The sequence below is a fragment of the Mustela erminea genome, chromosome 12 (assembly GCF_009829155.1).
Source record: "Mustela erminea isolate mMusErm1 chromosome 12, mMusErm1.Pri, whole genome shotgun sequence".
NCBI classification, from domain to species: domain Eukaryota; kingdom Metazoa; phylum Chordata; class Mammalia; order Carnivora; family Mustelidae; genus Mustela; species Mustela erminea.
Genome location: NC_045625.1, coordinates 61,187,845 through 61,212,186, shown reverse-complemented (window position 1 = coordinate 61,212,186; position 24,342 = coordinate 61,187,845). Strand labels below are relative to the sequence as shown.

Here is a 24,342-nt window from a genome sequence, read left to right as displayed (position 1 = left end):
TGGCTTATAACTCAACTCTATTGGATTATTTTATTTTCAGCTATTTGTTTTCAACCTTTTTGTGACTATTTATAAAATGGATTTTGGAGCAGTTTTTACTCTGTTACCGTATGACTTGAGAGCACATGCCAAACATTACCAAGTTCTGTTTTTAGGTATAGACTGTCAATACTCTGATTCTACCATGTTTTTCTTATTTTGATTTTTAATGTGAGTCTAATCACTTTTGATCTAATTTGCTATACTTTTCTCTAATCTGCTTCTTTCCACTGTATAATGACTATAAGTCATTACTAATTAAAAATGCTAGTATTCTCACTGTAAAAACATAGAATATGTATTGCTTTCTTTGAAGTTTTTTTTCCCACCTTTTCTTTTTTATCCCTACACTGAAAAAAATTTTTTTCCATTCTGGGTATTTCTGTGAAATACCTGACTACTCCTTTAAGGATACACTTCTGATTATGAAGAAAGATGTTTGTTAGATGTCTGGAATGGGCCAGTAACCTGAATACTTACTACTATCTAAAATAATAATAATAATAATTTATATGGTTTATATTATGTAGAGTAAAAATAGGATTTTCCATATTATCTTTTGAAGAATTTATAATATAGAATTCCAAAGGGTAAAATAAATATTATCAGATTAAGGAGGTTAAAAGGGAATATGGATAAGATTTTCTTTTCTTAAAATTTATAGATTATGTTAGGTGTCTGGTGATTTTTTTCTGTCTAGGTAATTTGGATATTTATTCAGGGACCTTTCAGGGGAGAGGGGCTGTGAAGTTTTGTTTTAGTGCCATAAGTGGTGGTGAAAACTGCGTGTAAGGATTGGTAGCTTATCATGGAAAGTCACATCATACTCAGATTTATGACTTTGACAAATCATAAGTTGTCAATCTTCTGTCCTTGGCAGCATTAAGCCTGTGCTATAGTTTTTCATTGTCAGTGTGACCAATTTCAAATAAAGTGTGTATCATTTGTGCTATGTCTTGCTATGGAGCTTTTTTATTACTTTAAATAATTCTCGGGCAGGTAAGCACAGTAGCTCACATACTTAAAATCTAAACAAAATCCAAATTAAAGAAAGATTTAAAAGCAATATAATGAAAAGGTTCTATTAGAGATTATATCTAAGATCTCTTCTGACCCTAAAAGCTCTTGATTCTGTGTTGCTTTGTATGTCCATTTTGCTTTAATTAGCTTTCCTTAAGAATTGGGGACCTTCAAGCATACTAAATTTATCATGCACTTCTTAAACTAGTCAGAGGTGTTGAATAGCAGAAAAGTATAAGAATACAAGTGGCACTGATAATTATGGGACAGATCGGTGTAGTTTTTATGAGCTAAAGAAAATTTTTAACAAACCAGTGACCTCAAGGTCTTACTATAACTTTATCTACTTGCTTCTTGGGAATGCATGACAATATGCATTATCTAAATTCTTTTTTATTTCAGTATATCCTGTTACACTTAATTTAGAAGAATTTGTTTCAGTATTTTTGCTTACAAGTAATACAGTATTAAAAAAATAGCTGTATATTATATTCTTGGGCAAATATTTGCCATTGTATGAAAAAGCAGATTTTGTAATGAAAAATTAAAAAAAACACTTTATAGGTTGGAATTTTCATTTTGTATAATGAAATGTACAAACTAAGTAATTGCACACATCTATTGAATAGCATTTATTGTACTACGTAGAATAATAAAGTTGTATTGTATATGTGTGACATATCTGTAATAACATTTTTTCCCCCAAAATGGTTTCAGGAAATCAAAACCCAAACATGAAATATGTTTTCACATTTATTCACTATTCCCTTTATTTTTCTTGTTTTTTTTTTTTAATGGAGTAACATAGATATGAACAAGTTATTCTTTAATGATAATTTGGGATTTGCATTTCCTTTCCTCTTATAAAGAATGGAATATGGAATTGCAGTGATTAAAAGAAAACATTTTGGTGTTGTATTTTTTTACTGCTTGACTATAAGTAAGTGATATCTATAGATTTGGTAGTGGTTGCCATTCATGCCCTCTGAGGCTGAACATATCTATTTTGACTTCTGAAAGAAAATGAACTATTTTTTTCTGCATAAATCATAGTCACAAAGTTAAATTCTAGAAATTCCTGAGGTGGTCTTTACAAAACTCACTCCCATGGTGTTGCTAAAGCTTGTAGACTGGAAGAATCTAAGTCATTTGTTGGAATGCATTTGTTTGAACTCCTGATTTGGAGTGTACATTAGTCTGTCAGCTCAGTCTCAGTCTCAGTCTCAGGTAAAAATGATTGACCTCTTGGAAGTGGTAGCTTGTCAGATCTTTGAGAACAGTTAAGTATCAACCTGTGTAACTCTCGTTTACTCTGCCTGAATGATTGGGAAGTTGGTTTATTGGGTAATCTTTGGTTCCCGCTTTGCATTGAGACTGGGTCTTATAGATGGAGGTGCCTCTGTTATGAAGCAACTCTAACTTAGCTCTGTTGAATCTCAAGGTAGTGCTTTCCCTCTCTCCATAATAAAGAGTTCTCTTAGGCTGGAGATTATTAAAGAAAATCTGTATGTTTAAGGTTTATGACCTTTGCCACATAACACAACCCTTACCCTCTTTAGTTCCCCAGATAAAAATAATAATACTGATAACCAATTTTTGAAATTGCCAATCATTATACTCTTTGAAGTCTTTTATTTAGAAAAGTAGAGTTTTATTTTTCAGCTTTTGACTTACAAAATTCAGAATAACAATTGATTTAAATATAAACTAATATAAGCAGCATACAGCTTCCATAAAATGTAACACTGATAAGGACTAAAGAATTCTTCATCTCTGTCAGAAATCTCCTTTTACAGATAATGAACCAAGGTTTTAGAGAGTCAGTCTTTTGCTCCCTGATTCCCCCCTACAATATGGTAAGAGAGCCTGGATTTATAGCAGTACACTGGCCTTCAGATTTCCAGGCCTAGACTCATTTATCTGTTTCTTGTTTTTAGAGTGGGAAGAAGGCTAAGCAACTGGCCAGTTTTTGAACAAGGTTTTTGAATAATTTTTGTTTGTTTCCATTGAAAGTTAATCTAGCACTAACTTCTAGCTAATTATAATAGAATTTGTTATCTACTTAATGTAGGTTAATTAGCATTACTGAATGGTTGAGTAAAGCAGTTTCTTTACCCTTTCATAATTACTCTAGTTTCTGCCCAGAGGACCTTCCCCAGAACTGGATAATCTTCTGAATCCAAATTGCCAACTGACAATAGCATTGACATTTTTCTTTTACGAAGAGCTCTGAAGTGGCTTTGTATGTAGATCAGAGCCATTGATTTTTAGATCAGTTTGGCTTATGGCCTTGAGTGGTCATGGTGGCACTGCTGTGCCCTGTTGTGTGTTTTATGCTGTATTTTTTTTTTTTTTTAATTCCTTGAGACACTTAAGACCAGGTGATAGGAGGCTGTCAGCCTAAAAGGCTGACTTTGATCCTCATATACAGTGAAACTAGTAGAAAAAGAAAGGCTCTGTTCTTGTTAAAGGCAGAGCATTCACAAGTGCGTGGTGGCGGTTTGTAGTCAAGTGGTTGCTTATGTAATTACTCCTCTCCATTGAGGTGTCCCTGTAAGCCACTAGCTGGGACCACACTCTCCCATTTGAGGAAATACATTTGGCTTCACAGTTACCTCTTGCTTCCTGAAGAGGCAGAGTGTTCTAAATAGCTGCAGCCTTAAACCTTGGCTCACAAAGGCCAGGGTGGTAATAATTATTTTAAATTTAACCAAATAGAACAGCACATTTGAGGATATCAATTATCCTGACAACATAGCTATGATGTGGAAGCCTTCCAGTTAGGGAACTGCTTACAGGCTAAAAAGTCCCAAATCATTTTTTTATTCTTTACTTTCTTCTTCCTCCCTCCCTCCACTTGGTAACACAGAGAAAGAGAAGTCTACACAACTTATTTTAAGTGGAACTATATTCATAAATAGCTTCTTGATTGAGAACAAATGCCTCATTAATCTTAAGTGCTTCAACCAGAGAGCACAAGTGAAGTCAGGAAGAATAATGACTGACATTATGGGGAGCATAACATACTGTACTACACACCAGGATGTGCATGCCTGGAGGTCACCAGGCTACAAGGCACATCTCCTTAGCAGTGAGGAAAGGGAACCCTGGGGGTGGGGGGGAAGTGAAGTGCAGGCACTTCTCATGAATAGCAAAAATTAATCCAGTGACAGGATGAAGAAATCAAGTACTTTTTTATTTGTTATAGAAGGTGATGCTGGGAAGAAAGAATAAACCAGCTGGGTTTTTACTTGAAAGCCAAATGTTGTACTGTTCTAACAAAGTAAGGTATATGTTCAACTTAAAGTACTTTGCTTAGGTTCCTGGAAATATGGTTATGTAAATGCATTAAGCTTCATGTGGATGATCTCTGACCAGTCTTAAATTATAGAGGTGCTTCTTGCCACTGCTCATGTGCTTGCCTTGCTACCCTGTATCAGATAGATACTCTGCAAATCTCAAATTAATTTTTATATTGGTGTAAGCAGTGCTATTAGGAAGATAAATCCAGGAAAAATTGAATTTGAAAATAAACAGTATGTATGGCTTTGTATTCTTCTGTTATATTCCATTCATACAAATGGTTGTATGATGACATTTAAATAGTTATAATGTAGTAAGTGCACACCCCCTCCCCAAGATGTCCATGTTCTAATCCTGGAACCTATGAGTGTGTTGTCAATGTTGCATAAAAACAGAATTATGGTAGTAGATGAAATTAAGGTTGCTAATCAGCTTATGATATCTGGGTTACTCAATGTAGACACAGGGATCCTTGCTATGGAAAAGGGTGGCAGAAGAGAAGGTCAGAATGAGGTAAAGTGAAAAACTCTTGACCTGCTGTTGCAGGCTTTGCAAGTGGAGGAGGGCCACGAGCTGGGGCATGCAGGCAACCCCTTACAGCTAGAGTAAGAGCAAAGAAAAGCTAGAGAGTCTCCCAGAAATGATAACCTCACTGATCTTATTTTAGCCTTTGATTTTAGTGAGGCCCAGTTGGGGACTTCTGACCCAATGAACTGTATAAATTGGTGTTATTTTAAGTGATGAAGTTTGAGGTAAATTGTTACTGCAATAATATAGAACTAATATAGTATTCAGTAGAAAGCCTTTTGAAAGGGTCATTAATTTGTTTTCACTCTCAACTGGCAGTGTCCTTGCCCAGTCTGAAGCATGAGGCATCTTTCTCAGACTTTTTTCCTTTCTTACTAGCTCACAGTCTCTAGTTCCTAGAGTCCAGGAATCCTTTACCCCACTGTGACTCCCAGTATTGCTCCAGCTTTTCAGTCTCTCCCTCTGCTCTTGTCCTTACTATTGTTTTTAGCTATATGTTTCCTTGAGCACACTTCCAGCTCTTCTTCCACTTGCTTACTTTGTTACTGTCCGTACAACTCAATCCTGGTAAATCCTATTATGTATCAGCTCTGCACCTGCATTCCTGTAGCTGACATTGGTGTGTCCTCAGGGATGCGAGTAATTCATGCTGCATTCCCATCATGCAGTCCCTCTACCACTGTCCAGGTGGACTGTTTCAATAGCTCTGTCACCTGAAGCTTCCATTCTTCTCCCCATCCTTACTCTGACTTTGTGAACTTACTTCACATTTCACTGAGCAACAGGAAGCCATCAGTGGAGATCTTCAAGTTTCCATCTGCATCATAGCCACAATATCTCTGCTTCTCCCTTTGGCTACCCCCTCTCTTATTATACACAGGATCATAGTTCCAATGATTCATCCCTTTCTTTCCCATACAGCAGGTTTCCCCTCTCTAGGTGATTCTCATTATCATCCAAATAAGCTGCTATTTCTTCTATTTTCAAATAAACTGATAAACCTCTCTTTATCCTTCTTCCTTACCAGGTCACCCTATTCTCCATGCCTCTTTGTATAGTAACACTCCTTAAAAGAATTGTCTTTATTAATCCATGTATCTATTCTTCCTTCAAGAAGTTCTCCACCCCACCACTTCTCTGTTAGTTTAACAGAGTCCACAGGCTTTGCCTATATTTTATAGAATTTCTGTTCCTGTCAGTTGATCACTGTCTCCCGTTTAAAGCACTGTTTTTTCTGGCTCCTGGAGCCCCACACACTCCTGCTTTTCCTCTTTATTTACTGCCACTTCTTTTCATTGCCCAGAACTCAAACGTGAGCCTCTGCTCTGTATTAACCCATTTGGTAATCTCATCCATGTCATAGCTTTGATGCTTTTAAACAGCAGCTAGTCATTGATGGCCTGTATTTATCAGTGTCTAGCTCAGCTTCTCTTCTAGGTTGTGGAGCACTATGGCCAACTTCATGAACAGTGTCTCCTTTCATATGCCTGACTGTCCTCTTTTTGTTTGTTTTTTTTAATTTTTTTTTAAATTTCAATTCCAGTATAGTTAACATACAGTGTTCCATTAGTGTCAGGTGTACAATATAGTGATTCAGCAATTCTATGCATTCCTCAGTGCCCATCATAACAAGTGCATCTCCATCACCTATTCACCCCCCATCCCTGGTTACCATCAGTTTGTTCTCTATAGTTAAGAGTTTGTTTTTGGCTTGTCTCTCTTTTTTATTCCTTTGTTAGTTTCTTAAATTCCACGTATGAATGAAATCATATGGTATTTGTCTTTCTCCAACTGACTTATTTCACTTGGCATTTTTAATTTCTCCTCTTGAACCTTTATTGTCTGTTGTCAACACAGCCATTGGAATGATCCAATTAAAATATAGGTCAAACTAAGTTCTTGCTGTGTTCGAACCTCACTATCTCAGTCAGAATAAAGTTGTTGACTTTTTCCATGGCCTATAAAGTCTTATTCCTCCTCTTAAATTTCTGATCCCTTTTCCTATTAGAAAAGGCCAGAATCTGCTGGCATCACTTTCTGTAGATTATTCCATGGCTCACTCCCCTAGCACTTGACATCCTCTACCACTTAAATAGTCTACTGGTTTAGTTTGTCTGCTATCCCAGCAGAAGGTAACTTCATTGAGGGCTGGATCTTTGTCATTCATTGAAGTTGCCCAGTGCCTGGAACATGATGATTAACCAATATTTGTTGAGTGAATATGTGTTTTCACTTACAGTACAAAATTGATGTGGGCATTTAAATTGGAGAATTCACTTGCTAGTATGAAATTCACTGAGCCTGTGGAATATCCACTCAAAAGATGACTGCAGAAACCTGTCATTTAGTTTCTAATCACTCAGAATTCATGCCAGCCCTGTCCTTATGTGAGATCCTGTTCTCTCCTCAACCCTGATAAATGAGCCATAGCTCCAGAAATGGTTTCTTCCATGTTGTGTTGATCAGCACTTTGTAAGCTATCTTTCTGTAATGTGATTAATTACTCTTTGTTTTCCAAGCTCAGACAGCCCTATTTTATGGTTTTGCATTTCTGTTATGAACATGGTTCATAAGTAAAGGTATGGGGAAATACTTCAATTTCATAATTTTCTATAGCACTGAAAATTGGCTTTAGTGGTACTTACGGATATGTCAGCTAAAATGAGAGCTTCTTATGAGGCAGCTTGAGAATGTTGGTATTGGCATTTCTTTAACTGATGTTATACAGAAGAGCCAGTGAAACATGATTTCCCTCCACCACGAATAACAAACAGCTGCAATAGCTAGCTGTATTATAACAATGTCCTTCTCACCACTGTTGTTAATGTTGTGTCAGCACTTTGATTATAAACACTCTTTTTCATGGTTTAATAACTGAGCCATAAAGAAATCATTCCACGTTGTAAACTGGTAAACTTGTGGTTCATTGCAGTGGTGATTTTTTATGAAACCAAATTTTAAAAATACTTAGTAATGCTAGAAGGGAAGTTTTGTAAATGTATTAGGTGAGGAAAAGGGACCTAAGCAGGAAAGGTACAATGTTCAATATATGATCTAATTTATATTTTTCATTCAGCTTTTAGCTGCCCCGCTGTGGGGGGGAAGGGGGGTCGGTAAGTACAAACAGAATGGCTCCTTTAATGCTGTACTTGGGAGACAAGCATAAAAGCTATCTTATAGAATAATCATTTTGTGACAGGCATTTTAGTATTTGTTAGCTTTGTTTTAGGAGACATTGGTTCACTAGCAATATATCTAAATCTTTAGAATGGTGAGTCATTTACACTGGGGTGTTATTGTTCTTGGAAAAGGCATGCTCATTAAACATGAGATAAAATGAGGCTGGCAATTAGCCTGACTGTTGAATTTTATTTATTTATTTTGTTCTTTTGGGTGTCTCCAGAGGTTAGATTACAAAGGAGTTTTGAGACACTGAAAGACTCTGGAAGAAATCATAGTGCTCATTTAAAATTTTCATTTAAGTAAAGAAAATAGGCTAACCCTCCACTGTTACATTAATTTTAAATTACACATATTTAATAGAAAATGATTTAATTTCCTTGTCTGTGGGTTTTCCTTTTTTTTTTTATTCTTCTTATTTTTTTGTTATGTTATGTTGGTCACCATACAGTACATCATAAGTTTTTGATGTAGTGTTCCATGATTCATTGTTTGTGTATAATACCCAGGGCTCCAAGCAATCCATGCCCTCCTTAATACCCATCACCAGGCTCACCCATCCCCCCGAACTCCCTCCATTCTAAAACCCTCAGTTTGTTGCCCGGAGTCCGTAGTCTCTCATGGTTCGTCTCCTATTCCAATTCCCCCTCTTCATTTTTATCTTCCTTTTCCTAATGTCTTCCATGATATTCCTTTTATTCCCCCAAATAAATGAAACCATATGATAATTGACTTTCTCTGGTTGACTTATTTCACTTAGCATAATCTCTAGCAGTCCCATCCATGTTGATGCAAAAGTTGGGTTATCATCCTTTTCTGATGGCTGAGAAACATTCCATTATGTATAGGACCACATCTTTATCCATTCATCTGTGAAGGGCATCTTGGCTCTTTCCACAGAGTACTAAACATTGTTAAGACAGTCTCCCATTCTTCTCTTTTTTTTTTTTAGTTTTATTTATCTCTGACAGACAGAGATCACAAGTAGGCAGAGAGGCAGGCAGAGAGAAAGGAGGAACCAGGCTCCCTGCTGAGCAGAGAGCCCAATGTGGGGCTCGATTGATCGCAGAACCCTGAGACCATGACCTGGGCTGAAGGCAGAGGCTTTAACCAACTGAGCCACTCAGGTGCCCCCAACAGTCCTCCCATTCTTAACACTCTTGAATTCTCAATTCTCTTTTACAGAAAACTAATGGTATTGTTTTATTCAATAGTCCTTGCAGATCCTTCTGTACATACATGAATGTAATGGCTTGCTGTCCTGGGGGACCCAAATGGTATCACAGTTTAATAGGCTGTAATGTTTTTACTTAGTAATACAATGTATCATTCTTTGTAACTCAGTATTTATGGATCTACTAGATCTTTTCCATTGCTATTTTAAATTTCAATCTTAACTCTATTCTTATTAAAAAATCCAGAGTTTACAAATAGAATCTAAGCAACAGACAATTCCTGTTTGTTCCAGAGGTACTGTTTTCTCTGTTACAAACAGAAATGAGATGATTGCACATCCTTCCTTCTGTACAGTTAAAAGTTATCTGAGATTCTAAGAATAGAATTGCTGAGTCAGTGATTTAAAATTTTGAATAATGCCAAATTCCTCTCCAGAGCCACAATAACATCTCACATACCCAAAGACCATATATATTTTGTTAATTTAATAATCTGAAGGAGATACCTCATTATTTCATTTTTCACCTTTTGTTGTTGAAGTTTTGTGTCTTTCATGTGTTTATTGGCAGTGAAGAGTCTTTGAATCAATCTTTTGCCTATTCTTCAAAAGTGTGGAAATATTTTCTTGTCTTATCATCTTCTGTTAATTTATACAGTATTTTATCCTTCAGAATGTTAAAATGTTGACAAAATAAAAATTTATTAGTCCATCCAGTATGCCCTTTATCTTTTAAATGTTATATTAAGAAGTCATATTTATCCTAAATTCATCAGTATATTTGCCTATTTATTTTAATACGTATATAGTTCTGTTTTATTTTTGAGTTTAGATCTATAAATAATTGGAATTTATTTTTATGATTCAGAGGCACATACACTCTTTCTCTGGCTCTGCCCCAGACAACAATTTCATTGTTCATTTGAATATATTATTGAATAGTTTGTATTGATTTTTGGTTATTTAGCTTTTCTTTTTTTTTTTTTTTAAAGATTTTATTTATTTATTTATTTGAGAGAGAGGGAGCATGAGAGTGCACGAGGGGGTACAAGCAGGGGGGCTGCAGAAGGAGAAAGAGAGAGAGCAGGTTCTCTGCTGAGCAAGGAGCCCCATATGGGCTTGGTCACAGGACCCTAGGATCATACCTGAGCCAAAGGCAGATGCTTACCCAATAAGCCACTGAGTGCCCCTCTTTCTTTTTCTTTTTTTTTCTAATTCTCTATTCAATTAAGAGTGATCTATTTGACATATTCTTTAATTTTTTCCATTATCCATTTTTCTGGTTGTAGAAATTTTTATATTGTTGTTCTTAAAAATCTGACTGTCCTTTGTTTATAGTCTCTTACTTATATTTCTAATGCATTTAATTTTAAAAACATTTGATAGGGCTTATTACATCTTGTGCCTAAGATATTATTCGTCTGTCTAGTTTTACATTTTGTTTTTTCTTCTTGGAGAATCATATTTCTTGCATGTTTTTGGAATTTTGACTGTCAGCTTATATTCCTTAGAACTTAATATTTGGAATTTTTAAAAATTTATTTTCAGTGTAACAGTATTCATTGTTTTGGACCACACCCAGTCCTCCATGCAATCCATGCCCTCTCTATATACCACCACCTGGTTCCCCCCACCTCCCGCCCCCACCCCTTCAAACCAATATTTGGGAATTTTTGAGACTTTTTGATAGTGCTAGACCCCCCTTCCAGCAATATAATATCATCCTACTTTATGACAATGGAAGAACCTTACAACAGTTTGATTTCATTAAATCTCTCGTCTCTTTCTGCTCTTATCTTACATTTACCATTACATACATTATACTCTGTAGTAGTATTATTTTAGTTTGAAACAGTCAGGGCTTTTTAGGAAACTTATAGTCTCTTTCTCTTTGTCTCTTGCTCTCATTCTCTCTTTGGATGTGTGTGTTTTTTGAAGATACAAAAAATTTATTTTATATTTACCCATGTATTTACTCTTTTTCACTGTTCTTCATTCCTTTGTGCAAATCCATGGTTCAGACTGCTATCATTTTCCTTTATTCTTTTAGATTTTTTGTCTCTATGAGATTGTTTTTATTTTGTCTTCATTTTCAAAGAATGTTTTCCTTGGAAATGAATTCTAGGTTGCCAGCTTTTTTCTTTCAGTATTTTTGTAGATATTGTTCCTTGGCATTTGCTTCTGGTTAGTGTTTACTGAATGTTTTTTTCCTCTGCTTTTAAGTATGTTTCTTTAATTTGGTTTTCACAATTTTGACTATTATATATTTAGATGTGTTTACTTTGTATTTATCTGTTGGGGTTTATTGGGCATCTTGGGTCTGTGGGTTGACTTATTTTTTTTTTTTTTCTAAGAGAGTGGGGAGGGGCAGAAGAAGGAGAGACTAGGAAACAGCCTGCACAATTATTGCAGAGTGTGATACAGGGTTTGATCGTACAACCCTGAGATCATGACCTGAGCTGAAATCAAGAGGTTGATGCTTGACTGACTGTGCTGCCCAGGCACCCTGGGTTGACAATGGTGGTTTTTTTGGTTTTGGTTTATATTTTTTTCCCCCCACTGCTTTTGGAAAGTTCTCTGCCATTTTCTCTTCCAATTATTTTTCTCATCCACTCTCTCCTTCTCAGACTGCAATTATACAGAAATTGAACAGGTTTTTTTTCCTTAGGTCTCTCTTCATTCTCACAGCTGCTTTCATTCCTTCTGTTTCCTATTCATGTCTTTAAAGTCATTGAAGTTTTATCCTCACAGTTCCAGTCTGCTTTGAAATGTATTAAATTCAACATTATCAATGTCACATTTTTTTTGTTTCTACCATTTACATTTGATTTTTAAATAATTCCCATGACTTTGTTAAAATATTCTTTCTCTTCATATGTTATCTTTTTCATTAGCTCCTTTAGCATTTGGAACGTAGCAATTTTAAACTCACCATCTGATCTTTCCAGTATCTTGTTCATTTTTGTGTCTGATTTTATTGAACCCTATGACCCAGCAATTGCACTATTGGGTATTTACCCTAAGGATACAAACGTAGTGATCCAAAGGGGCACATGCACCCGAATGTTTATAGCAGCAATGTCCACAATAGCCAAACTATGGAAAGAACCTAGATGTCCATCAACAGATGAATGGATCAAGAAGATGTGGTATATATACACAATGGAATACTATGCAGCCATCAAAAGAAATGAAATCCTGCCATTTGCGACAACATGGATGGAACTAGAGCGTATCACGCTTAGCGAAATAAGTCAAGCAGAGAAAAACAACTATCATATGATCTCCCTGATATGAGGAAGTGGTGATGCAACATGGGGGCTTAAGTGGGTAGGAGAAGAATTAATGAAACAAGATGGGATTGGGAGGGAGACAAACCATAAGTGACTTTTAATCTCACAAAACAAACTGAGGGTTGCTGGGGGGGGGGGTTTGGGAGAAGGGGGTGGGATTATGGACATTGGGGAGGGTATGTGCTTTGGTGAGTGCTTTGAAGTGTGTAAACCTGGTGATTCACAGACCTGTACCCCTGGGGATAGAGTATTATGCCTCCATCAGAAAGGATGAATACCCAACTTTTGTAGCAACATGGACGGGACTGGAAGAGATTATGCTGAGTGAAATAAGTCAAGCAGAGAGAGTCAATTATCATATGGTTTCACTTATTTGTGGAGCATAACAAATAGCATGGAGGACATGGGGACTTAGAGTGGAGAAGGGAGTTGGGGGAAATTGGAAGGGGAGGTGAACCATGAGAGACTATGGATTCTTAACTTTCTTAATCATAAATTATATTTTCTTGTTTTTTAGTGTACCTTGGGCTTTTTTTAAAATTGTGTGCTGGATATTTTGTTTTGTAGCAAATGAAGGTAATCTTATTTCAGAAAGGGCATGGTCCTTTGTTTGTCAGGTTTCTAGAGCAGGAGTGAGATCAGTCTGATTTGTAGTTGAGCTAGGTCTGGGCTTTTTTGCAGCTTTAGTTTGACTCAGTCCACTCTAGTTTTGGATGTTTTGAAGATAAGATCAGGATTTTCTCTTTAGCAGTATCTGTTCTCTGACCACTGTGGAAACTATCGCATCTGCCTGCTTTCCACAGCTGAGTTGGCGGCTTTTAGAATTATAGAAGATCTCTTCTTGCTTTAGAGTCCAGCTGCCTGCATTTGAGGTTCCTGGAGAGTTTTGTTTTGTTTTGTTTTCTTCTCTCCAGGTCTGCTGCTTGTTTTTTACACCTCAAGGGAGTTATTGACAGATCTCTATTTCATTCTCTGCTAAACCACTATACCCAGATCATTCACTGGTGATGTTATGCATAAGTTGTCTAGAATCAGTTAACTTTTCACATATCTAACCACTGTTCTTGTATTGTGTTTCTGGAATGTTTTACATTTACTATCTCATTTAGGGAAGTAGTATTTTTCTCCCTTTATAGGAAAGATATCTGAGGCATAGCCAAACTATGATTTTGAACCTTGACCATCGGTACTTTATTAAATATCAGGATAAAGCCTGGTTCTCTGGTGTCACTGTTGTTCCTATGAGTTAAATTGGATTCATGTAGCCTGAAGTTAGACTGCAAAGACAAACTAAAATGTTACTTTTGCCTCAAATGGTATCATTCTTTGAAGGAAGAAGTGGAGATAAATTTAATGATCTGATACCAGTGAGGAGTTTTATTAGCTAGGTGAGTGAAACAAATGGGAACACAAATAGTTATATAGTATGTGCTGCTTATAACACATTTTTTTATGATATGGGTTCTTTTAAGGGGATTAATTAAAAAATGGATTTTTGGGCGCCTGGGTGGCTCAGTGGGTTAAACTCTCTGCCTTTGGCTCAGGTCATGATCTCAGGGTTCTGGGGTCAAGTCCCGCATCGGGCTCTCTGCTCAGCAGGGAGCCTGCTTCTCCTTCTCTCTCTGCCTACTTGTGATCTCTGTCTGTCAAATAAATAAATAAAATCTTTTAAAGAAATGAATTCTTAGTCATTTATAGAAATGAGGAAATGGGGTCTTGGTTATACCCTTTATCGTTATATTCTTCATAGTACGGTTAAGTACACATAGGTCTTCTCACCTCCTAAATTGTGAGCTTCCCAGAGAAGGCACCTTTTCCTGTTTAATTGGGCATTCTATTTTGAAATCTTGTGCCTTGCTTTATACTGAGATAGAAGATCCTGGTGAAAAGGAGCATGGACTTGTGCTCAGGCAGACCCGTACTTGAACTGCAATTTCTACTTTTGTTGGTAGGTTAAGCGTTGGAAAACTGAAGCCTGTGGGCTAAATCCTGTTCACTGCCTGTTTTTGTGAATAATGTTGTTATTGGAATATAGCTACACCCATTCATTTACGTGTCATCCTAAAGTGTCAGAGTTTAGTTGCAACAACTGTGTAGTCCAAAGCCTAAACTAGTAAGTATCTGGCCATTTACAGACGAAGCTTGATAGCTCTGGGATTGGATGATTTTAGAAAAGTTACTTAATCTCTTAATCTCAATCTTAGTTTCCTCATAAGTGAAGTAGAATATAAATTACCTAATAACTTCATGTTAAGGAAGGGAGGTAAATGATATGATGTTTCTGGCAGGTATCCAGAATGAATTAGGCCTTTAATATAGCTTTTATTCTTCTAAGAGAAAATATTTATTATTGATAACCAATTTAATAAATCAGTATCCTGAAGGTGCTCTATCACCACTATATTCTCGTTCAATTTTTTCAGTGAACTAGAAGATGACCAATACTAGTACAATTAGTGTATTTGGTAGGTATCAACCTTTATGTGTATCATGCATTATATGGATTCTTAAAAAACGTTGGGGTACTTTTCAGATAAGGAATAACCTTTTAAATTTTAGAATTATCAATTTTGTTGCCTGACAATAAGGTACTATTTAAGAAAGGAAAGAAACGTTAAAAAGTTTCCTATGTAATATTGCTTTTATTGGGTTGGTTATAAGCATAGGCATTTAATGCAAGTTCATTTACAAATGAATGGGTTGACAGGTTGACATGTTTGTGCTTGTGACAGATCAACCCATGAGAGGAGGGATGGTGACTCAAAACAGTGACATAACTGGACATGACTTTTTTCTTTCCTACTTACTTTTTCAAAATTGAGTGAATTGAACAGAAACCATAGTATCATATATATCATGTAAATCATATAAGTAACTGCTTGGTCATGAATATTTTTTGTCTTTAACTAGGAAGTATGATTTTTCAAGTAAATTATGGCAAAAATAGCTCCATGTCAAATCATTGTTTTTTTAACTCCCTGTTAAGACACCAGAGTCTGCAACTTCCTTTTCTTAGTGTCCCAGTATGTGAAAATGATCTTTGCAATTTTTTAATCCTTTGGTAGTTTTCAAGATTTTTACTTTGTCCTGTTTTACCATTTTCTCATTTATGTAACAAATTCATGTGGAGGATGTATTCTCTATTGGGTATCACAGTAGAGAAAGAATAACTTGACAAGTATTTCCATAGCACTCATCAAGCTTACAGTTTATTCAGGACAGCAAAAAGAATTCCACAAATAGTTAGGAAGAGTAATGAATGAGAAGTAACTGGGCCAGGGGATTAGGAAAGCCTTCTTTGAGGAGTCAGCATTTAGGCTGAGATGTCAAGGATGTGTTCAGTATAATAAATAACGAATGGTGTAGGGTATGTCCGATGTATCTGGGGGCACAGGGTGTCTATGCATGGAGAATAGTACAGTGTGAATCTGGACAAGGTCCAGGCCTAATGATCCTGGCCTTTTGGGATCACGTTAAGTACTGAGTAGCATTAAAACCCATTCAGTTGTGTTCTAGGTTGACCTAGGGTGGCTGTTGCAGTAGTTTAGGTCTGCTGAAGCATGCTGGGGCTATCCATTAATGTGGCAGCATTGATGATGGAGAGAAGGCGGCAGATTTGGACATGGGATTGTACTCAGTTAATTGGATCTAGTATGATAGGGAAATTATATCTTCCAGCATGAGCTAGAAAGGATGCTTGATGATACTGATAGGAAACAGTGGGGAAGTACAGGCTTGAGAAGGAGACATTGTTCATTTTTGCATGTGTGTTAGACATGCCTATTGAATGTCAGTCAGACATATTAGGAAATTAATGTTTGAGTCACTCACTGGCCTTTTGAGAGTCAAACACCCCACAAGCAGGTGTGGATAGAGAAGCAAGTGGGGTCTCTTACAAAAACTGTAGTGTTTAAAGAGTGTGAAAGAGATACCTGTTAAAGCAAGCAGAGGATCAAAAAGAGGTGGAAGACAGTGAGGAGCATGAGGTCATAGAAGCCACAGGTGGAAACTGTCAGGCATGATCAACAATGCTGAATGCCACTTACAGGTCAGGTGAACCAAGGACTTGGAATTATCCATTAGCTTCTGTGACATGGAGGTCACTGGTAATCCCAGAAAAAAAGCAGTTTCATATTATGGCAAGTGGAATCTTCTCAACCTCCTTTAAAATCTTGAGTCTGTGTATTCTATTTGAGAGGATTGTCTCCTCCCGTTGTGGTGGGGCTGTGCAGCACATGTACCTTTTAATGATCCTCCTCAGGTGCTTTCAAGCCACTTCCATGCTGCTTTGCTGTATTTAACTCTGCTAGCTTGTCCCTTTAGGCTTCTTCTCACTCCTAGTTTCATTAATCAGGCATCTAATGCTCTTAGTGTCTGAGCTCCTCGCCATCCACGGCTCTCCTTTGCTGCATTCTCACTTCGATACTGACATCTTTTTATAGTCAATGAAAATACTTTACCTCATGTTTTATTTTCATTTTCTCTCTCTCTGCAGAAATTATGATAAACTACTGGAAAACTCTTTTTTTTTTTTTTTTAAAGATTTTATTTACTTATTTGACAGACAGAGATCACAAGTAGACAGAGAAGCAGGCAGAGAGAGAGAGGAAGAAGCAGGCTCCCTGCTAAGCAGAGAGCCCGATGTGGGGCTTGATCCCAAGACCCTGGGATCATGACCCAAGCTGAAGGCAGAGGCTTTAACCCACCGAGCCACCCAGGTGCCCCATGGAAAACTCTTAAAATCAGTCATGTTTTGTGAAATTGTTCTTAAATAATTTGGATATTATTGAATAACTTGAATTACTGAATTTCTCATTTTTAATATTTGGACTGAACTTATACTCTCATTGTGTGCTTCATCAAAATTATTATGTCAAGGGGCTCTAGAATCTGACTTTGTTACAGAGAAAATCCATCAAGTTATCTCCATGAGCTGGGCTTATAATGGATTCAGATGTATATACAAACACAGGGCAAATTTTGCTACTCTAACTTTTAATAGTAACCCAGGAAATTTCAAATGAATGTGCAGAGTTTCCAGTCACATAAAACCATTGAACATTTCTGGTTGTTTGGGTTTTTTTGCTGCCTGTTAGGAGTTATGCTGGTATATTTATTCTCCTCAGTTGTTTTGGTATTGCTCTCCTCAGAAAAATTAAAGCTATAGAGTTTGACACCCCATTATTAACAGTAGATAAATTAAAGGGATTCTTCATAAAGTTAGGCAAAACTTTAGTTAAAGAAGATCACCTTGAAGAACAAATAAAGAAATTTTATATGTATTGCTTGGAGAGGGGGGAAAAAAACCCCAAATAACGTGTAGTTACTTAAAAAATTTATTAATGTAATAAATTGGACTTCTATTAACATTGAAAATAAAAGTAAGGTTGAAAATTAAAAAAACTTTATGTATTTTAATTTAAAAATTCTAGGTCAGCAAAAGGCATTGCATTGCTGTCTGGTCTTGTTTTTTGATGGACTTTTCATAGAATTGTAGTGAAAAATGATAATTAAATTCTGTATTTGTGGTAAAGTGAGTCAGTCATCTTGGAGTGCAACAGTCTGTGCCAATCTAAGACATACACAGAAATGCCCAAAATATAAACTTATGTGGGGAGAAGAAAGGAAAACATTTCATGGTACCTTTTTCTGGGGGTGGATAGCCTGGGTTTATCAGTACAGTTTTTCCAACATCGTTTGCCCACTGACAGAAAGGCCTAAATGATATTTTTATGAAAAGAATATCTCTCAAAAAGAGCTTCCTGCCAGTCATTAATTGCAGAATGAACCCCACCAATACTCTATTTTGTAGCTATTCTGTATACACAAATGGTTTCCCAGAGCACAAGAGAATTCAGTCATACATGTATTCTCTGTTCTAGAATTCTAGTAAATACTCTCCAGGCTACCAAGTGCTCTGTGTCGTATTTCTCCCGTGGAGATGGCAGGTGAACATGATACCAGGGTAATGATGATTCCCTCTAGGATACATGTATATCAAGAATATTTTTGTGCGTACTCTCACTTTACCTCCCTTCTTTTTCTTTTCCTTTCTTGAACTGCTCAGAGATAGACCTTTATGAAGTTCCTGATGGCTTTAATTTTAAAATAAAAAATTGGAATGTACGGGGGTATTTAGATAATATTTAGATAAATAGTAATGATGTCTGTTAAATGAGTCTGATAATTGTGTGTGTTTTTTGTTTGTTTGTTTATTTTTTCCTCCTAGGAGTGTTGTCTTTGCAATTTGAGAGGGGGTGCTCTTAAAGAAACAAAGAACAACAAGTAAGTAATGTGTTAATTGTGTTCAATTTTATTGTTTCCTTCTCCTCTCTAGAGTGTTGAACCTCTATGTGGACAGTTTGCTGACATTGTTTCAAAGCTTTTCTTGTCCAGACCTGAGGCTGGGATTACTTGCATGTCTTCAGAGACTGTTACTGACAGTCTGTTACTGACAGCTTGTTCACCTCTCCTGGTTGAAGGTGGTCTAAGCCTTGCTTCCATCCGTGTCTTTGACACCCCTCTTTTACTAAAGGCGGTTTGAAGGTGAAGGCACCCCATATCATCTAGGTGCCATTGGAATCCTAGTGTTTAATGTGATGAATCCTATTAGTCTAATAAAAACAATGTGCCTCAAAAACAGTGAAATCTGTTACCTTCAGATAAATAAAATCAATCATAGTCATAACATTAAAACAAAGCAACTTACTATTAAAACTAGCAAATTAACAAGAAAGTGTATGTTCTTAAAATAGAAACATAGGGAGGAAAAATGTTGATTTTATGATTTAAAGGGGGACAGTTAAAGAATATGAAGAGAATCTTGAAAGAGAGTCAGAAGTGAACATAAAACAAAGGTAATCTGGTTTTTAATGTGGTTGTTGAAATACATTTTTGCATGAATTTTATTTTCATGACCCAATTTTAGTATTTAAAATGAGGCCAAAGCATTTTAAATATCCCTTTGGAAATAGGAGAATGTAGAAATGATAGAGGCAGAGATGGTAATTTGGCATTTAAGGGCCAAATCCAGCTCCAAGATATGTTTTAGTTGACTGAAACACCATTTTATAAATTTGATACAAATTAAAAGTTGAGAGATTTATACAAATATTTTTATACAAAAATTTTTATATGTACTTGAAAAATAATTGTGCATCTCTTTTTGACAATAACATGTTGGGATGAGGACCTGGCCTAGATGGGACAGATGATCCCCATGTTAGCGTGATTTTCCAGTATATTTGCTTACCTCCTGGCTGGCCCTGAGGGTGCTGGAGTTGGGACCCCTGGTATATAATGTAATGATCAAATTAACATAACTATGTGCACATGCACATGTTTCAAATTGCTTACAAGGAAAAGTGAAGGCATTTATCATTCCGGTGTTAATAAAGTTTAGTCTAATAGACTAATTTTTACTTAACTATGGATCTTCCTTTTTCACAGCCCTAGTCAATGTGATTGGCACTTATACTAAAAAGTGTTGTGAGGTCTAGGATATTGCACAGGTCATGTAGACTGTGAACTGCTTTAGGTGGTTCCTGTGCAGACAGAGATGGTAAGAACTTCTCTCTCTAAATTTGGGCTAGGAAGGAAAGGAATAGTGTTTACTATAGATTATAGTATTTATTAGATTTAAAAGAATGCCGTGATGGGGTTGACACTTGTCCTCTCTTCCTGTGGTCTTTGAAGGCAGGATGGAGTCTCATGTTGTCTGAGTGACATTCTTTTTGATGTAAAAATAGGCTTATGGATATTATAATTTCTTTAAGATGTCTTTAAACTTTAAGAGTCTTTATATTTACTTGGGGCATGACATTTTTGATAAACTAAATAGTGTTAATGGGGATGTCATTTTTCTGGGTAATTCAGAATTCAGCTTTAAGTAAGAAATGAGAAAACCAGCTAAATTTCATTCCTCCTTATCTCTGGGTTCTTTTGGTTATAGTAGGATTGCAATGAGAAAATTTAATTAAAGACTTAATCAATGTTAATACTTTTAGACGACTTTACTGTTTGTTCTAGTTTTTGCGACTCTTGTATTGTGTAAAAAGATTATATGCTATACCCACTTCATACTTTTTATTAATTGAACTAATCTTTTGCTACATATTAATTAGCTTAAATATATTAAACACCTGTTATATTTCAGTACCAAATGAAATAGGAAACCTACATTTCAGTATTTTGTAGAGCCAGTGTGGAAAAATACTGTATATTGATAGGATCGAGTCTTCGGTCTTCACTCCATTCTTCATGCTGGAGTGGTAGACAGGTGTGGTACTGAATCTTTCCAGCTATCACCCAAGAGGTTTAAAATTCAGAGTCTGTTTGTGACGGATTTAGGCTTTTGGCTTTCTTTCTTGTCTGTGTATTTATTGTCTGTGAGAATTGCCACTGCCTAGCTGAAGTATACAGTATCTAAGTTTAGGGAACTTTTTTTTCATGTTTCATGTCTCCTTTCCTGTAGGTGGGCCCATGTCATGTGTGCTGTTGCGGTCCCAGAAGTTCGATTCACTAATGTCCCAGAGAGGACACAGATAGATGTAGGCAGAATCCCTTTACAGAGATTAAAATTGGTGAGTGGCAAAGCTTCTTCTTTTTTTTTTAACCTCATAAGTTAGTGTTAATTTCAAGTTCTGAATATTTCTTCTAATGTCAGATTCTCAAGATAATTTTTCTCTTAGCGTCATTTCATTATTCTACCTTTTTTTCTTCCTTTAGCCTAAATCTACTTATCTGTACATATTCTTTTCCTGTTATATTGTAGGTATGATATAACCTTCCTCAGTTCTGTTTGAAATGAGGCAAAGGAATACTGCTTTTTCTGGATAGTGTGAATTTTCAAAGTATAGGTCGTCTGGTGAGGTTTGTTAGTAATATACCTGACCTGTCTGTCTGTATTTAAATTGTTTAGTTTTTCTCTCTGGCCTCTCTTTGGTTGTTCCCGACTTAGCAGATTCACCTAACCTGATTCCATCATTTCTTAACTAAGATTTCTAGATAAATAGAAAAACTTTTATTATTACCAAGGAATTTTTTTTCATTTATGAATAGATATAGGTCATTTAATTTGCCAAACTCTTCGGCTGATTATCTTCTGACTAGTTTAGAAACTTTCATAAAATCTTTCTAATGCTTCTCTTTGTTAGGAATATTTTTCATTCCAAGGATAGGCCTTTCATCCCTCAACTAGAGTTAAAGTGTGAGCCAAGAAAGCATTAGTTTAGGCCCTTAGATTTCATATTTAAATAATTTTCTCTAACATTACATTGCATGATTTTAAAATACGGGAGTGTTTTATATGCAGACTTCATTCCCTAAAATTTCTTCAGTACTTGTTATTTATTTTTTTTAAAGATTTTATTTATTTATTTGACAGAGAGAGATCACAAGTAGGCAGAGAGGAAGGGAAGCAGGCCCCCTGCTGAGCATAGAGCCCGATGTGGGACTCGATCCCAGGACCCTGAGATCAAGACCCAAGCTGAAGGCAGTGGCTTAACCCACTGAGCTACCCAGGCACCCCAGTACTTGTTATTTTTAATGTGAGGTCTTTCCACTATAGAATATTTTGGGCACTGTAGCTATAACTTTCTACCAGTCTCTTCCCCATCAGGGAGCTACGTATATCGTCTCTGGACCTCTGTCACAGGCACCTAGAATCTACAGTCTTTTATTCTCAGAGACGGGAAAGTATACACTGTTGTTTTCCATTATAGGTGCATCAAGAATTTCATATTACTAGAAAATATGTGGTCCTTTACAGACCTGATGATTGTCATTGGCAGGTTTGAGTGGTAGCACCACGGTGCTCAGGATGTGGTAATGGAAGTTTTGTGAATGAAATGGGTCATTGAAATGGCTTTAAAGCTCACAGTGATTCAGAAGAGAGCAAAAAGTTCATCAGCTCCTGGACTTCCATAGGAAAGTTTGAAACCTTGCATCTTGGTCACCAGTTAAAAAAACACAAACACATACCAATGAGAATCAAACAAAAAATGTTTGCCAGAATTAAGACTATGAGGTAGGATATTTTAAAAATGTTGAGTTCTTCACATGTTGAAGAATTTAATGTTTAGTATGACAAATATAAACAAATGCCTTATATTTTAATTTTTTTCTAATTTACAAGTGGTATGTATCTGCGAAAATTCCAACAGTGCATTTAAAAATGTCTTTGGTTCTCTATCCTGAAAGATGACTTCTGTTACCAGTTTAATGGTCTTGATGCTTTCCTTTAAGGAGCTATATCCTGGCTAATCTAGTATGTGAATGCTGATTTATTGTTACACCAGTCCCGAAGGGGTTTTAAGGAAACAGCAGGAAGGACAACATGAGATTGTTTCCATGCCATTCAGAAAGTTATATTTAGAAATTTGACATCTGAAGTGGCAAAGCTTACTGTTTTCTCCTTGGTGCTATGCTTCATCTTGATTGTATATATCACATGTTCTTTATAGAATGTCTTACACCCTTAAAAAATTGATACCTTGAAAAGCATATGTTTTTACTGAATTTAAGATCACCCAAAGTCTACTTCTAATGGCAGTATAGAGCTGTTCATTCACATATTTGGGTGAAATTAGCAGGCTATAGATCAGATTTTTTTCTGTTTTTAATAGTTTTATATGCATGGAGAGTTTCTTGGTATTTATCAAGTGGTACTTATCAAAATGATTACAGTGGTTAAGTGGAAAAATACAAAGAGAGACTTCATTTTGGGGAACAAAAAACCTCAAAAATTCTGTTGCAGTTTGAAAGTGGGTAACAACCAAAAGTTTAGATGAATTTTTTACCAAGAATTGTCAAGAAAGCACCATCACTGTGGTGAATCTCCCATCAGATAGCATCTGTGACCAGTCTTTCTCATTTAGTGATCAGACTGTGGTGTGGGATGCTCTGCCCTATATGTACAGTCAAGAGTATGCTTTCCTGACATTAATATTGTGTTAAAGTTTAAGTAATCTATTGGTACATGGCCAACGTTAGATGTAAGTATTAGTTTATTTCACCAAACCATTATTACCTTACCTTGCCAGGTACTTAGTATACATTTTTAAATAAAACATTGTTCCTGTCTTTTAGCATCTTACAGTCTAGGTGGATGTTCTCAACTTAGGCTTTATCGACCTTTTAGACAATTTTTTGTTCTGGATGACTTTCATGTGCATTGTAGATTGCAGCATCCCTGACCAAATAGACAATGCCAGATAATTTTCGGGAGACAATATCATTTCCATTTGAAGACCCACCCACTGGTCTATAGGGAAGACATATATATAAAGAGGATATTTTAACTTTTGTCATTTTCAGACAGAATATCTTAGTTGAAAGAAATAAGTTGGAGGCTGTGAGAGAATGGAAATTCTTAATTGTTTTTAAAAGTAATCAGAATTTATTTTGGCAAATTGAATTTATTTGCAAATAAGAAACTCAGCAACAGGTGTGTATTTACAACTGTATAATTTATTATATAATTTGGTTATTTTAACATTACTTGTTTTTATAAAAATTGAAGAACCTTGAATTGTAATCAAGTGGGGGGGAGTGTGTGCACATGCACACACACGCGCACACACACACACACACACGGTAATTTTGAGTACACATGGAATAAAAGTCAGCAATTTGTTACTTATTATTTCTGCTTCTGACTTAAAATTACTGTGGCTGGAGAGTTTGATCACACAGTACCAATGGCTTCTGCCTTTTTATGGTTTCCTCTTAAAAAATTGTGGTAAATTTATGCACAAGTCTTTGTAAGTGGTTCCTAAAGCAAGCATTGACTGATGAAGCAGCCGC

General features: G+C 36.1%; 1 protein-coding gene across 19 annotated transcripts in view; it reads left to right on the top strand.

Annotated features, from left to right (window-relative positions):
* Positions 1-24,342, top strand: part of KDM4C (lysine demethylase 4C) — a 507,226-nt gene that overhangs the window by 329,711 nt on the left and 153,173 nt on the right. For 17 of the 19 annotated variants that reach the window (XR_004277510.1, XR_004277509.1, XM_032308077.1 and 14 more), the window contains 2 exons: positions 18,767-18,822; positions 21,011-21,119. Coding sequence is in view for 15 of the 19 variants with exons in the window: in XM_032308077.1 (XP_032163968.1) it covers positions 18,767-18,822; positions 21,011-21,119 (165 nt within the window). In the remaining 4 variants the exon portion in view is untranslated. The remainder of the gene's footprint in view (positions 1-18,766; positions 18,823-21,010; positions 21,120-24,342) is intronic. The other 2 variants (XR_004277512.1, XR_004277513.1) reach the window with 1 other exon arrangement.